We start from the raw sequence: 16,616 nt of genomic DNA on the forward strand, positions 1-16,616 counted from the left end.
TCTTCCTCTCGTGCTAGATAAACAAAGAGACAGAGACAACAAATGCACAAAAAGGGCCCAACCAAGAATTCAAACAGGCACCATGAACAATAAACGTCGGTAAACAAACATTAATGGGCCCATAGGGAAAGCAAGCGATCGAGGAGTACTAGGCCGGCCAGGAGACCTCACCACATAAATGCATGGAAATTGAAAGCCTTTGAACTTGAATTTCTTCGGAAATGAGTGGGTGATTTTAATGATAGATAGTAGCATATATATTATTTATTGTTGATTCAAATGCTCATTCAATCCAACGGGAAGCATTTGCTAGCTGCTCCAAGAGTACTGCAAATCCTATATATCCCACACATATATGAAGATGTTAACAGCTAGCTACAGAAGAAATTTGAAAATTTTTAACTTCAAAGAGAATCAAATGGGTGAGTGTAGTAGTGCAGATGATAATGGAGCGGAGAAATGGATAGAGCATTATAGCAGCTCTCATAAAATACTTCTGGTGGGTGAGGGAGATTTCTCTTTTGCTGCATGCTTAGCAAAAGAATTTGGCACTGCTGAGAACATGATTGCCACCTCTTTTGATTCCAAAGGTATCAGTTGGGTGCAATTACCTGTCACAACATTCTTTCATTTACTCTTCTTATACATTTAATTAATGCATATAGTATGTTAATTTGTTTACATGATTTTGGGCTAATTCAAAGAGGTATTGATGAGTAAATATTCGAATGCCATGAGCAATTTGAAAGAATTGGAGGAGCGGAGATGCACTGTTTTACATGATGTGAATGCCCATTCTATGATCCTACACCCTCTCCTTCATTTGAAATTGTTCGACAGGATAGTCTTCAATTTCCCTCATGCTGGTTTCATTTGGACTGAATGTGAAGAGCGCCAAATTGAGTAAGCTTTTTTCTCTTCTTCTTCTTTTTCTTCAAGACAGCAAAACAAGTAGCTAGGAATCATGTTTATATATATATTTTTTTCAGACTTCACCGGAAGGTGATTAGCGGGTTCTTGAGTAATGCAAATCACATGGTGACAGAGAATGGAGAAGTTCACATTACCCACAAGACGGCTTACCCTTTCAGAAAGTGGGAGATAGAGGAGTTGGCAGAGGAGATTGGGCTGTTTTTGGTTGAGAAAGTGCCATTTGAAAGATGGTACTATCCAGGTTACATGAACAAGAGAGGATCTGGTGCTAAAATCAACCGGACATTCCGTGTAGGAGAATGCAGTACTTTCAAATTCGCTAAGCCATGCCATAACAAATTATTTTCCCCTTGAATAAACGAATTTATATTGAGCGTCGTATTTTAATCAAATGGCTCAAGGTTGTGATTCTCTATTAACAAGTTGTATAACTCTTCAAACTCATTTCATATTAGTTGACGTGATGTGTTTTAAATGACTTTTTCGTGTTAGCCACTTAAAAAAACAAAAGAAAAGCTAAACCATTTAAAACACGTATGCCATGTTAATTCATATGAAAATGAGTGTGTTGAATGGTATGAAGATTAGCATTGCTTTCTACTAAACGAAGAGCACCAAACATTAAAGTGACTATTTCAAACAACATAAGTTTCAAATTCGATGTAAAATGTTGCTAGTACAGGAAATTGGCAATATTAGTAAAAAATGGTCAATAACTTCTGCGGTCAACTTCTAGAGTAAGGTGTGAGACACCCCTGCCCACTGTACAGGGTGGAATATGATTTTGGTCTCTGCAGGTTTCCAAACCTTCATAATGGTGAACCGAAAACTAAAAGCCTCCCTCCATTTTGATCTGCTAGCTCCTACCCTTTTATGCATCCCACTAGGCATGCACAGACCCCTACGTTCTCCTCTTCCGTTAAAGTAAAATTCCCCCATATCCTCGTAAGTTCCTTCGCTGCTTTTCCGCATTATGATACGCCGTTAATCATGTAGAGTAGGTGACTTGATTTTCTCAAGTCTCTGACCATGGGCCCCAGTCTATGCCATTTTTTATTGATTGCCATGAGGTGTTTAAAAGGAAAGCAAAAGCAAAAGCAAAAGCAAAAGGCTATGCAAGATTTACTTTTCTATCACGGCCAAATGTTTAATACTAATCAAACATTATGCCAAAAGAGAAAATATAAAATAATTCTAAAGGTTCTATTATCTCAATTAATACCACTCGTTTACACATTGTCTCTTTTTTCTTCTCTCTTTCTCCTTCGCTGCTTTTCCGCATTATGATATGACGTTAATCATGTAGAGTAGGTGACTTGATTTTCTCAAGTCTCTGACCGTGGGCTCCAGTCTATGCTATTTTTTATTGGTTTCCATGAGGTGTTTTTGTCTCTTCTTAGAATGCTTCTCGGTGAAGTTTTCATTTCCTTCACAGTGAAGCACCAACTTTTCTATATATATAGGAAAGTTTGCCATTCGGTCATTCTGAGAAAGTGAGAGACGGCAGCTTCGTAAAGAAAAATAAGGAGAAAGAGAGCAAAACAACAGTCCTTTTTGAGAGAAAAGACAGCAAGGTTTAGGGAATTAAGAGAAAATTTCTATTTTTTATTTTTTGTGAGCTTGGGAGTATTGAAATTTTTGAGTTTGAGTGGTATATTTGTATTACTCTTTATACTTCACTTTTTGTTAATGTATTTTTTTTAGATAATCTCTATTAGTATATATAAGCTTGTTAAATTGAACCATTTAAATTTTTGTGTCAAATGTAATTGGTTGTTATTTTCTATTATGTTATTTTGATTCTATAATTATTTTATCTCAACAAATCATCCTTAAACTTTGCTGTACCAACTCGTCTATGTCATAAAGATTAAAGAGTGAAATCCATCTTTGGCGTCATGTTAACAGATTCCGCCCCACTTCATCGTCACTAAAGGCTCTTTGATTCCGGCCAAACACCTTTCACAACCGCATCAAAAAAGGAAAGCAAAAGCAAAAGGCTATGCAAGTTTTACTTTTCTATCACGGCCAAATGTTTAATACTAATCAAACATTATACCAAAAGAGAAAATATAAAATAATTCTAAAGGTTTTATTATCTCAATTAATACCACTCGTTTACACATTGTTTCTTTTTTCTTCTCTCTTTCTCTTCCTCTCTTGATAGGTAAACAAAAAGCCAGAAACAACAAATCAACAAAAAGGGCCCAACCAAGAATTCAAAGATCAGGCAAGCACCATGAACAACAAACGTCGGTAAACAAACATTAACTGGGTCCATAGGGAAAGAAAACGAGGAGGCCAATGGATAATTGCATGGAAGCCTTCCAAACTTGAATTTCTTTGGAATTGAGTGGGTGATTATGTTGTCGATCGATTCCAATATTTGCTCATTCAATCAAACGCGTACGGGAAGCATGGCTCCTGCAAGAGTTCCTGCGACTCCTATATATATCAAACACTAGAAGTTTGAAGTTTTTTAAGGTTAAAGAGAATCAAATGGTTGTGTGTAAGTGTAATGAAGAAAAATGGATAGAGCATTATAGCAGCTCTCATAAAATACTGCTTGTGGCTGAGGGGAATTTCTCTTTTGCTGTATGCTTAGCAAAAGCATTTGGCACTGCTGAGAACATGATTGCCACCTCTTTTGATTCCAAAGGTATCACCATCCCTGTCCTCCCTAGCTATAATTTATGTCACATAATTTTTGGACTTACTTGTTTCTAACTGGGATCTGTTCGACATGTATGCCAAAGAGGTATTGACGAATGCGTATCCGAATGTGATCATGGCCAATTTGGAAGAACTGAAGCAGCGGAGATGCACTGTTTTACATCATGTGGATGCCCATACTATGTACCGACACCCTCAACTTCGTTCGAAATTGTTCGACAGGATAGTCTTCAATTTCCCTCATGCTGGTTTCATTGGGTGGGAAACTGAGAAGCGCCAAATTGAGTAAGCTTTTCTATTCTTTTATTTTTTTTTACCTTTTGTCTTTAATGTTTTGAAAAAGTTTATGATAATGGCCGGGCACTTAATTATCTGACTTCACCGGAAAACAAGTAGGAATCATGTTTTTTTTTTTTGTTCTTTTTCAGACTTCACCGGACGTTGGTTAGGGGTTTCTTGAGTAATGCAAATCACATGCTGACAAAGAATGGAGAAGTTCACATTACCCACAAGACGGCTTACCCTTTCAGTAAGTGGGAGATAGTAGAGTTGGCAGAGGAGATTGGGCTGTGTTTGGTTGAGAAAGTGCCATTTGAAAGATGGTACTATCCAGGTTACAGGAACAAGAGAGGATCTGGTGCTAAAATCAACCGGACATTCCGTGTAGGAGAATGCAGTACTTTCAAATTCGCCCATAACATATTCTTTTATAACAACTTGATTGATGATCTGTGTAATATTGCTGGAAAACTTACCATTGCAAGAGAAATGTTTAGTAGTCTTCCTACGAAAGGCTTGCAACCTAATGTTCGGACTTACAATATAATGATCAGTGGGTTTTGCAAAGAGGGACTACTGAATGAGGTGAGGGAGTTATTTGAGAAAATGAACAAGAACAGTTATTCACCTGACCATTTCACATATAACATAATTATCCAAGGCTTCTTGCAACATAATGAGACATCATGGGCAGTGAAATATTTCCAGATGATGGTTGACAAGGGTTTCTATGCAAATGTGACCACTAACACCATTTGGACCAACTTGTTCTCTGCTAAAAAGGTAGATAAAACCTTTACAATAATATATTCAAAAGTCTATGTGAAAGCTTTCTAGTTCTTCAATGCGTAGGACAAATTTCATATTCTAACCCTTATTGAGTCAATATCTAAGGAATGGTAGTAGATTCGCTGCAAGTCATTCAGGTGTTTTAGGGAGTTTTAAGGTAAGAAAACGGTTGATTTGGGGCACAAAAGACCCGTGTTTTCGTCGTATTTGTGACTTTCCTTTTGGAACTGGGCACCTTCAGGGTTGGCAAAATAGGTACCCGACACGACCCGGTTACGACTCGTAAAGACTAGCGACCCAATTAACCTATACATGAACACGACCCGTTTAGCTAAACGGGTCGGTGGGTGTGACACAATTATAACACGGAAAATAGTCGGGTAACTGGACATAACTCATTTAACCTATTTAAAATAACCGGATCATATCGGGTTGACACAACCTGACATGACCTGTGTTCTTAGTAGGTAACCAGACACAACCCAACCGATTTAAAAAGCCCTAAACCCTAAAAAAAAAATGTAATAATAATACCAATAACATTGTTAATTTTTAATCACTTATATTATATAGTCTTAGTGTGCACATTCAATATATGACAGAGTGTTCACCCATTCAAATTCTTGATGACCTCAAGTGTGTAGTACGATGATCTGGGCTATGTTAAGCAAATATGCAGGAATAGAAATAGAAAGAAAAAAAAAAAAAAAAAAAAAAACAAAAACAAAAAATATGCAGAGCCTAATTTTGTCTATTCTTTTTGGGTATCACTTAGATGTGTCTAATGCGTACTCATCTTATGATACAGGGTAACATAGCCAATTCAGTAGATATCATGTGGCTTAGGATCATTGCAATGTAATACAAGCTCAATATATGCCTATTTTATATCCTCACAATCCAAATCCACACATTCATGATAAAAAATAAGAGGCCTAGATCAGCATATTTACAACATAATAAAGAAAAAAGAAACAAAACTCCATCATCATCATTAGGATTTTTTTTACATTTTTTTTTTTAAAAAACGGGTATGGCGGGTACCTAAATAGTAACCGCCAGACCTGAACAGTAAATGGATCGACCCGCCATACACGAATAGTAATTGGGTCTTAATTAGGTGACTAGATTAAGACCTGAACTCGATAAGGCCAAACCCAATACATGTTATTTCGTGTCGTGTTCGTGTCAAGTTCGCAGGTCGTATCAAAATTGCCAACCCCTTACAAAAGAGGCATCAAGAAGCTATCTGTCGGGCTGTGAATAATGCATATGAACACTAGTAAGAAATAGGGGGGAAAAAGGGGAGAGAGAGAGAGAGAGAGAGAGAGAGAGAGAGAGAGCATCAGCACTCGTGCCGTAGTAAACTTAAACACTCAAATCCTCATTAATTAAGTTACACTCACAGATTATGGAGAGTGCATAGGTATTTGTCAGATTATTGTTTTAGTGATCTGTATGGGTATTTAGGCGAGTTGGGGTATTTTGTTTCGAATCTCTGTTTGAAGCTTATAGACTCTCTGTTTCTTTGATCATTTCAATGTAAGAAGAAGACATATATATAAAACTAAGCTTGAGACAGTTTCTTAGGAAAATTAAAAAAAAAAAACAAGCTTGCCATTTTTGTTGTCAATGGTTGGTGTTTGGGATACACAGAGAAAAAGAGGACTAGAAATATTATAATTACAGGAGGGTCTAGCAAATGGGCAAATGGGCAAATGGTCAAACAATAAATTGAAATACATTCACTTTTGAAAAGAGCTCACTGTAACGGGACTCCTCGCGAAGTGCTGCCCATCTGACCACTCCAATGCTTCAAACACAAACACCGTAAGATTAGTCGTTGCTGTCTTGGCCTTCAAAATAACCTTGAAGCTCTGCTTTTCTCTGACTACATTGAACATCAATTTTGTCGGTTCAACCGAGACCAAAACTCCCGCAGGTTGCTTCACACACTCTACGTACGACGTGTGCGAATAAGAACCGACGTTAGTCACCGTTCTAGTAATTACAGTCACCGGGGTTGCATGCAGATTAGAGACTGTGATTGAAGGGTAGTTGAAGTCTCTGGTGCTGAAAAACTTAGGACACGCAAATGCCCGGCTTTCTGAAATAGTTGGACCATCGAGTGTGGCTGTAGCCATGAGAACATAAGTAGTTCAAGTAATAATCGACGATAGTCAGATCATAAATTAGTCCGAGGTCCGTTGTGTTGTTTGGATGCACATGTCCTGCGCCGTACTCTAATGGCGTCGCTTTGGAATTGGATTCCAACGTGATTGGTTTCATGTTATTACCTCGGGTTTTCGCTGGAAATTAACACAAAAGAAATAGAAATATTAACTTCATCAATCTTTCAGTTAGCTTAAGTTTTTAGAATAAGCAGTAATTTAACACGTATATACCGGTGGTCATGATGGCGGATTTGATTGCCGCCGGACTCCATTTAGGGTGATGTGTTTTGTTTCCGTCCCCCCAGCTGTTTAATCCATAGCATGTTAATTTGTTTACATAATTATTTTGGGCTTCAAAGAGGTATTGATGAATAAATATTCGAATGCCATGGGCAATTTCAAAGAACTGGAGGAGCGGAGATGAACTGTTTTACATGATGTGAATGCCCATTCTATGATCCTCCACCCTCTCCTCTCCTTCATTTGAAATTGTTTGACAGGGGTAGTCTTCAATTTACCTCATGATGGTTTCATTTGGACCGAATGTGAAGAGCGACAATTTGCAAGATGGTACTATATATCCAGGTTACATGCACGAACAAGAGAGGATCTGGTGCTAAAATCAACCGGACATTCCGTGTAGGAGATTAATGCACTACTTTCAAATTTGCTAAGCCATGCCATAACAAATTATTTTCCCCTTGAATCGTCGAATTTGTATTGAGCGTCGTATTTCAATCAAATGGCTCAAGATTGCGATTCTTTATTTAACGAGTTATGTTACTCTTTAAATTCATTTCATGTCAGTTGACGTTATGTGTTTTAAGTGGTTTCTTTATGTCAGTCACTTAAAAAACAAAAGAAAAATTAAACTATTTAAAACAAGTAATATATATCAATCCATATAAAAAAGAGTACTGTAATAAATGGTGTGAAGAGTAGCATTATTTTTTACTAATTAAACAAAGGACACCAAACATTAAATTGACTATTTCAAACAACGTAATTTTTAAATTCAGTTTATTTTGATGTAAAATATTTTTAGATGTTTGACTAGTACGGAAAATGGGCAGCGGTAAAAAAATGCTCAATAACTTCCGCCGTCAACCTCTAGAGTAGGGATCCGTGTGATATCCACCCCTGCCCACTGTACAGGGTGGAATGTGATTTCGGTCTCTACAGGTTTCCAAACCTTCATAATGGTGGACCAAAAACGAAAAGCCTCCATATTCTCCGTATTTATACATCCCACTAGGCACAGACCTCTACGTTCTCCTCTTCCGTTAAAGTAAAATTCCCCCATATCCTCGTATGCTCATTCGCTGCTTTTCCGCATTATGATATGACGTTAATCATCCTTAAACTTTGCCGTACCAACTCGTCTATGTCATAAAGATTAAAGAGTAAAATCCATCTTTGGCGTACTCATGTTGACAGATTCCGCCCCATCTTGCTCGTCACCAAAGGCTCTAAAGCTCTTTGATTCCGGCCAAACACCTTTCACATCCGCATCAAAAAAGGAAAGCAAAAGCAAAAGGCTATGCAAGATTTACTTTTCTACCACGGCCAAATGTTTAATACTAATCAAACATTATACCAAAAGAGAAAATATAAACGGTCAGTTTATGTAGTCAAAAATATAAAATAATTCTAAAGGTTTTATTGTCTCAATTACCAGTACTCGTTTACACATTCTTTCTATGAAACTCACGCAAAGGATACGAGAGAAAGAAAGAATAGAGGGGAGAAGGATGGAGACAGATGTTTTCTTCAAGAGATGTTTTCTTTTTCTCTTTTTCTTTTTGCTTAACTCTCTCTTTTTTTCTTTTTTCTTCTCTATTTCTCTTCCTCTCTTGATAGGTAAACAAAAAACCAGAAACAACAAATCACAAAAAGGGCCCAACCAAGAATTAAAAGAGGCAAGCACCATGAACAACAAACGTCGGTAAACAAACATTAATGGGTCCATAGGGAAAGAAAACTAGGAGGCCATGGAAGCCTTCCAAACTTGAATTTCTTTGGAATTGAGTGGGTGATTTTGTTGTCGATGGATTCCAATATTTGCTCATTCAATCCAACGGGAAGCATGGCTCCTCCAATATATATATATATATATCAAACACTAGAGGATAATCAAGTTTGAAGATTTTTTAAGGTTAAAGAAAATCAAATGGGTGTGTGTAATGAAGAAAAATGGATAGAGCATTATAGCAACTCTCATAAAATACTGCTTGTGGGTGAGGGAAATTTCTCTTTTGCTGTATGCTTAGCAAAAGCATTTGACACTGCTGAGAACATGATTGCCACCTCTGTTGATTCCAAAGGTATCATCATCCTGTCACAGCATTCTTTCATTTACATTTGTTTCTGTCCTCCTTATAATGTTGGACTTGTTTCTAACTGGGATCTGTTCGACATGTATGCCAAAGAGGTATGGAAGAATGCGTATTCGAATGCCAAAGCCAATTTGAAAGAACTGAAGAAGCGGAGATGCACTGTTTTATATCACGTGGATGCCCATTCTATGTACCGACACCCTCGCCTTCGTTCGAAATTGTTCGACAGGATAGTCTTCAATTTCCCTCATGCTGGTTTCATTGGTTCGGAAAGTGAGAAGCGCCAAATTGAGTAAGCTTTTCTATTCTTTCCTTCTTCTATTTTTTTTCCCTGTCTTCAATGTTTTTAAAAAAGTTTATGATAATGGCCGGGCACTTATCAGACTGCACTGGAAAACAAGTAGGAATATTTTTTTTTTTTTTTTTTTTTTTTTTCAGACTTCACCGGACGTTGGTTAGGGGTTTCTTGAGCAATGCAAATCACATGCTGACAGAGAATGGAGAAGTTCACATTACCCACAAGACAACTCACCCTTTCAGTAAGTGGGAGATAGTGGAGTTGGCAGAGGAGATTGGGCTGCGTTTGGTTGAGAAAGTGCCATTTGAAAGATGGTTCTATCCAGGTTACATGAATAAGAGAGGATCTGGGGCTAAAATCAACCGGACATTCCGTGTAGGAGAATGCAGTACTTTCAAATTCTCCCATTAACATATTATTTTATAACACCTTGATCGATGGTATATGTAACGCTGGAAAACTTACCATTGCAAGAGATATGTTTAACAGTCTCTCTAGAACCCTCTTTCTCTCTTCATCCAAGCAACACCAAAGAAAAAATCACAAAGGAGGGACGATGATCTAGATCTTCCCTTCCCCTTATCTGGTAGCAATGCTCGATGTTTTCTTTGTGGTCGGATATGATTTGTAGATCTGGATCATATCTAGTTTCTTTGACCATAGATCTGATTGTCTTCCTAGAAATGTCTACGATATCGTGCTCTTCCGTTGCTGTTTGTGAAGTTTAATAGTCTCTCTAGAACCCTCTTTCTCTCTTCATCCAAGCAACACCAAAGAAAAAATTACAGAGGAGGGAAGATGATCTAGATCTTCCCTTCCCCTTCTCTGATAACAGTGTTCGATGTCTTCTCTGTGGTCGGATATGATTTGTAAATCTAGATCAAGATTTAGTTTCTTTGACTATAGATCTGATTGTCTTCCTAAAAATGTCTACGATGTCGTGTTCCTCCGCTACTGCTTGTGAAGTTTTTTTTGTTTTTTGATTTTTTATTCTTGCATCCTAGTCTTAGGGTCAAAGATGGAATTGTCTTTTGACATTTGGGCCAATGAGACGTAGATCGGTATTTAACTTATTGTGACACTTATGATTATTCACATGGTTAAAGCTGATAATGCAGACGATTATTGTAACAACTTACTTATATTCACATGGTTAAGCTTATATTTGAGTTATTGTGATACTTATGATTATGGAAGCTACTGATTATTCATGAGAAGGTAAGGAGGGAGAGAGAGGAAGAAACACTGAAAAATATTATGGACTACATTTTTTTTTTTCTTTCCCTTTTATACATTTAATTTCATTGATGGTTTATTTATATAAGTAGTTGCACTGTTACTAGCCGTTATATTATAGCCGTTGTTATGTCGATCTCCTTGTCTTGTATGGCTTAATAACGATCGTAACATGCAATTTTAGTAATCATTATACGTTGATTCAAAGAACTTTCTACATTAATCATCTGCACTACCAGGGTAGGAAGCAAGCTTTTCTGTTCGAGGTCTTCCATCACAAAAGTTTTATCCTTTGAGTTTGATCAGTGCGCAGATGCTAAAGCTGATAATGCATCTGCTACAGAAGCGTAAGCACAATACCCCAATATATTGAAATGGGAGTAGGTAGCCGAAAGGGAGAGAGAGGATTGAGAAAAAGAATAACAATAAAAAAAAAGCTCCGTTTGTCCATGCTGAAAAAAGAAGAAGCCATATATCTGGTCATTTTCACCCCTGTTAGTTTGCCATGAATTTTGACAGTCCTTATATTTGCCGTGAAAGTCTCTTGCGAGATCTAAATTACGAGTTACCAGTGATAATTGTTGGAGCCTGAATATATTTGAAGGCCAATGTCCAAATTACGGGCTATATCGGCTAAAATTGTCGGAGTCCGAATTAAAGGATTAACAGTCAAAGTTCAATTGGCAATTATGGGCTATCGGCTAAAATTGTTGAAGTCCAAATTAAATTTGAAGGTCAAAATTGTCAAGCCCCGAGTTTCAATCATAGCAATCAATTCTTCAAGAGGTCCATGATCAATTCTTCATTGTTACTAGCCGCTATATCAGACTGTTCATCTTGAGGGGAAGTATTATGCCATATAAGATAAGGAGACAAAGCAACGGCTACAATATAACAGCCAGTAACAGTGCAACCACTTGTATAAATAAACCATCAATGCAATGAAATGTATAAAAGGGAAGAAAAAAAATCAGTAACTTCCATTATCATTAGTGTCACAATAACTTAAATACAAGCTTGACTATGTGAATATAAGTAATTTGTTATGATTTAAGTGTAATTTTAATTATGTGCATATAAATGTAAAATGGTTTTTAATGATGAGTTTTATCCCTTATTTGTATCATTTGATATTAGAGACATGCATGTTCATAAATGTCGGTTACGAAACGTGGTGATATATTACACTCCTAAGTGTTTCACATAATTTAAGTGCAATCTTAATCATGTGTATATGTTTTTGTCATATTATAGTTTTAACTCATGCGTTTAGGTTTTTGTTAGATTATTGTTTTAGTGATAGATCTGTTTGGGAATTTAGGCGAGTTGGGGTCTTTTGTTTCGAATCTCTTTGTTTGAAGCTTATAGACTCTGTTTGGTAGATGATAAAATGCGGAGTCTTATGCAAAATTTTGGCTTTTGAAGTGTGGTTGCTGATAATCCATGGGAGAGAGTAAGTTGAAATTTGTGAAAATAATTAAGTCGAAAGTAAATTGATGATATCCCATGTGTTTAAGTGGTGATCTTATTTTCCTTGGACCCATTTTTTCAAAATCATGAGTTATAGGAAGTATCTTGCATAAGGCTAGTACTTGAACTCTGTATGAATTTGGTTATTTGGATGTAATTGGCTCATTACTGTTTATTTTGGGACTACTGCTCTGTATGATAGTTTCTTTTGGGTTCATCACAACCACAAGGCCCAATACATTTGCCTCAGGATGAAGATGAACTCAGACCACTTAATCGAAGATCAAAGCTGGCAATGAATTTTGTGGTTAATTGTTTTGTCAGCTTTTTGTTAGTTATTTTCTCTTGGTTTCAATGCTAAGATACTAACTCTTTTATTAAAATAGGCTAACTATACTAATGTGTACAACTCATTTATCGGAGAAAAATAAAACAATTAATTAAGAAAAATGTAATGAGTACCAATGAATAAGTTACACATCATGTTAGTAAGCATCTGTTAGTAAAAAAGTTAATAGCCATAGTATTTCTCTTTTCTTTTCCTTCTTATAAATTATCTTGAGTAATATTTTTATGTATTTTGTAGCTTTTAATAGCGTCTGGACTACTTTTAGTGATCTGTATGGTTATTTAGGTGAGTTGGGGTATTTTGTTTCTGAGTCTCTGTTAGTATATATGGTGATCATTTCAATGTAAGAAGAAGACATATGAAACTAAGCTTGAGACAGTTTGTTAGAAATAAAAAATAAAAAATAAAAAAGCTTGCCATTTTTGTTGTCAATGGTTGGTGTTTGGGATATAGAGAAAAAAGAGGACTAGAAAATATATTATAATTACAGGAGGGTCTAGCAAATGATCAAACAATAATTAATTGAAATACATTCACTTTTGAAAAGAGCTCACTATAATCGGAGTACTCCTCATGAAGTGCTGCCCATCTGACCACACCAATGCTCCAAACACAAGCACTGTAAGATTAGTCGTCGATGTCTTGGGCTTCCAAATAACCTTGAAGCTCTGCTTTTCTCCGACTGCATTGAACACCAATTTTGTCGGTTCAACCGAGACCAAAACTCCTGCGGGTTGCTTCACATGCGCTACGTACGATGCATGCGGAGAACCAACGTTAGTCATCGTTCTAGTAACGATCACTGAGGCTGCATGCAGATTAGAAATTGTGATTGAAGGGTAGTTGTGTCTTTGGTGCTGAAAAACTCAGGACACACAAATGCCCAGCTTTCCAAAAATAGTTGGATCATCGAGTGGTTGTAGCCACGAGAACATAAGTAGTTTAAGTAATTATCAACGGTCAGATCATAAATGAGTCCAGGGTCCATTGCGCTATTTGGATGCACATGTCCTGCGCTATACTCCAACGGCGTCGCTTTGGAATTGGATTCCAATGTGATTGGTTTCATGTTATTACCTTGCGGGGTTTTGCAAGAAATTAACACACAAGAAAAGATTAAATTCATCCACCTCTGGTAGCTTAAGTTTTTAGAATATGCGGTGATTTAACACGTATATACCAGTGGTCATGATGGCGGATTTGATTGGGGTCGGACTCAATTTAGGGTGGAGCGTTTTGAGAAGGCCGACAATGCTGGCAACATGAAGGCACAACATCGAAGTTCTAGAGAGTATATCGTAAGGAAACCGACGTTTATCAAAAAAATGAAAGAAGAATTGCTCAGTAGACCTTGAGGATTCCTATATCAAGGAGATTAGGTCCCCAAGATGAGAAGGAAGCCACGTATAAATAATTCGAGGTACAAAAGACCTGATTTATGCTAGATCTTTATAAAAGTTATTCTCATTCTCATACACATATAGAGAGATTTACAAACATCCCTGAGTGCACAAAATGTAAGTGCCTGCTAGCTAGAACATCCTGCATGCTGGCCCTTTACAATTCTTTCATCATTCCCTTGAAGGCATTGCAAGATCTTCCCCTTCTCCTTCTTCGAATCAATGGTTCCAGGCTTGTATTGCTGGCTGCAAAAGACTCTTAAAACACCACTGCTATGTATGGTGGAAGAACCAAACAAATGAACATTAATATATTGGGGGGTGTTGTGCTTACACTTCCGTAGCAGATGCATTATCAGCTTTAGCATCTGCAGCACTGATCAAACTCAAAGGATAAAACTTTTGCGATGGAAGACCGTACCTCTAACAGAATGGCTTGATCCCGGCCTGCCCTGGTAGTGAAGACGATTAATGTAGAAAGTTCTTTGGATCAACGTATAATGATTACTGAAATTGCATTTTACGATCATAAGTGTCACACATTACTTAAATACAAAGTTAATCAAGTGAATATAAGTAATTTGTTATGACTGATGTGCATATAAAATTTTGGGTACCCTCTTCTTGTTAAGTGGTTTTTAAGGATGAGTTTTATCAAATATTTGTGTCATTTGATATAGATATAAGTTCATAAATGTTGGTTGCAAAGCGTGGTAATGTATTACAATTTTAAGTGTTTTACATAAATTAAGTACAATCTTAAACGTAAGTACAAAATACTAATTCTAAGTGCCTCCTTAAAAATATCTAGTCTTCATCGTCCATACAACATTTGACATATATATGGGCTAGGACCCCACTGTTTTTTTTAGTAGGGGAGAAAAAAAAAAGGACACGAAATGTCTTTTCAAATCATCCATCAACTTTGCCTTACCAACTCCACTATAGCATAAAGAGTGAAATTTGAACTTGCGAAGTAAAATAAAGGCTTAAATAATCAATGGCAATAATTAAGTTTTAACGTTTGTTTGTTTGTTTGGTTTTTTTTTTTTTTAATTATCTTTCTTTTTTTTTTTTTTTTTTTTTTTCATTAACTACAACGTATTGTCACTTTGTCGTCATGAACTAACATTAATTCTATTACACGACCCTATCAGACTATCATTTTCTTCCAAAAACTCTCATTTTGTCAATCAACCACGTTAAAAAACTTGAAATGACTCAAATACCCTAACTTTATATACAAAAATTACATATAATACCCTTAAAATTAAACAAACACACACACACACACACACACACATATATATATATATACTAGTTTCAAAAAATATAAATATGTTAAAATTAAAAAAAACTTATAATTTAATTTATATAAAAAAAAAACAATTAAAAACAGTTAAAAAAGACTTAAATTTAAAAAGTATAAATGAAAAATCAGTCCACTTGGTGGTCTTAAATTAAAAATCTATCTGTGTGATATAAAAAAATAATAATAATAATTCAGAGATTATCGAGAATATGCCAAAATAAAAATTTAGTTTCTGTAATCAAATTCTGTCAAAATACTTGACGGATTCCAATAATATATCACGTCATCAGGAATAGAATAATGATATATGTTATTCTTAATTAAAAATAAATAAGTAAATTAAAAATATAAAAGTTATTTAAAAAAAAAAAAATTGAGGGGTAGTTGCCATTGGGGGAGGGGATGGCCTGCGAGCCACCCCCAGAGGTGGCTAGGGGTGGCTCGTTGGCCACCCCCTCCTCCAAGGAGCTGGCAGCCACCCTTTTTTTTTTTTAAAAAAAAAAAATTATATATTTAAATTTTTTGTTTTAATTTTTTATTTGATAATATTTTTGTCTTTTAAAGAGATTTAACATCTAAAAAAAATATTTCGTCTAATTTAATGTGGATTGACTTAATGAGGATTTTTTTAAAAAAAAAAAAAAAAAAAATTGCTATCAGCCTATCACTACTACAGTACTACTGGATAAAGTTGGCAGGCCGGCCAAACACCTTTATGCTTTAACAACCACATCGAAAAAGGTAAAGCAAAGCAAAAGCAAAAGTATATGCAAGATTTACTTTTCTAGCTGGGAATCCTACAACGGCCGAATATTTAGTACTAATCAAACATTAATTATACCAAAAGAGAAAAATAATCTGTAGTAAAAAATATAAAGTAATTTAAAAGTTTTATTATCTTTTAACCCGTCAATTACAATTACTACTCATTTCCGCACTGTTTTTATGAATTATTCATTAACACTCAAACACCTTAAACTATTATTTATTGGCGAAAATTCCCATTCTTTTAAGCCAACTCGTTAAATCAGTCAAAGTCTTAATCATATGCATAACATATGCTTTTTTAGACCATAAGATGACAAAAATATTTTCAAATAAATATAAAAATTTGAAACTAGAAAAACCTTAAACTTCAAAAAAAATAAATAAATAAAAGAGAGAGAATAGGAGTGGTCATCTCGAAATACGACGATCTGAATTTCTTCTTTCTTCTTTGCCTTCTTGTACTGTAAATACCAAAAAAAAAAAAAAAAAAAAAAAGGGTTATTGTTCAACAGTTTTGACGTGGAAGAAAAGCAATATCCCATAAAAAATCTTTCTGGCAGTTCAAGCGACCGACGACGTCATTTCTGTCAAGAAAACAA

The 16,616-nt window shown here is 35.8% G+C and overlaps 3 protein-coding genes across 3 annotated transcripts; 2 read left to right on the top strand and 1 right to left on the bottom strand.

The window, feature by feature from the left end:
- Positions 1-418: 418 nt before the first annotated feature.
- LOC132176479 (uncharacterized) lies at positions 419-4,728 on the top strand. The gene is made up of 7 exons (XM_088514106.1): positions 419-590; positions 705-903; positions 990-1,261; positions 3,101-3,189; positions 3,295-3,592; positions 3,690-3,891; positions 4,035-4,728. The coding sequence occupies exons 1-7, from the start codon at positions 419-421 to the stop codon at positions 4,720-4,722; spliced, it is 1,920 nt and encodes a 639-aa protein (XP_088370232.1). The 3' UTR covers positions 4,723-4,728.
- A 1,691-nt stretch (positions 4,729-6,419) lies between these two features.
- Positions 6,420-6,818, bottom strand: LOC148586656 (subtilisin-like protease Glyma18g48580). Its single transcript, XM_088514107.1, has one exon. It carries the CDS (start codon positions 6,816-6,818, stop codon positions 6,420-6,422), a length of 399 nt encoding a protein of 132 aa, XP_088370233.1.
- Positions 6,819-8,918: 2,100 nt separating this feature from the next.
- On the top strand, positions 8,919-10,379 carry LOC132176585 (uncharacterized protein At4g26485-like). The gene is made up of 3 exons (XM_059588834.2): positions 8,919-9,172; positions 9,278-9,476; positions 9,623-10,379. Exons 1-3 carry the CDS (start codon positions 9,019-9,021, stop codon positions 9,891-9,893), a joined length of 624 nt encoding a protein of 207 aa, XP_059444817.2. The 5' UTR covers positions 8,919-9,018; the 3' UTR covers positions 9,894-10,379.
- Positions 10,380-16,616: the final 6,237 nt, after the last annotated feature.

The sequence above is a fragment of the Corylus avellana genome, chromosome 3 (genome assembly GCF_965113065.1).
Source record: "Corylus avellana chromosome 3, dhCorAvel1.hap1.2, whole genome shotgun sequence".
In the NCBI taxonomy this organism is placed as follows: Eukaryota; Viridiplantae; Streptophyta; class Magnoliopsida; order Fagales; family Betulaceae; genus Corylus; species Corylus avellana.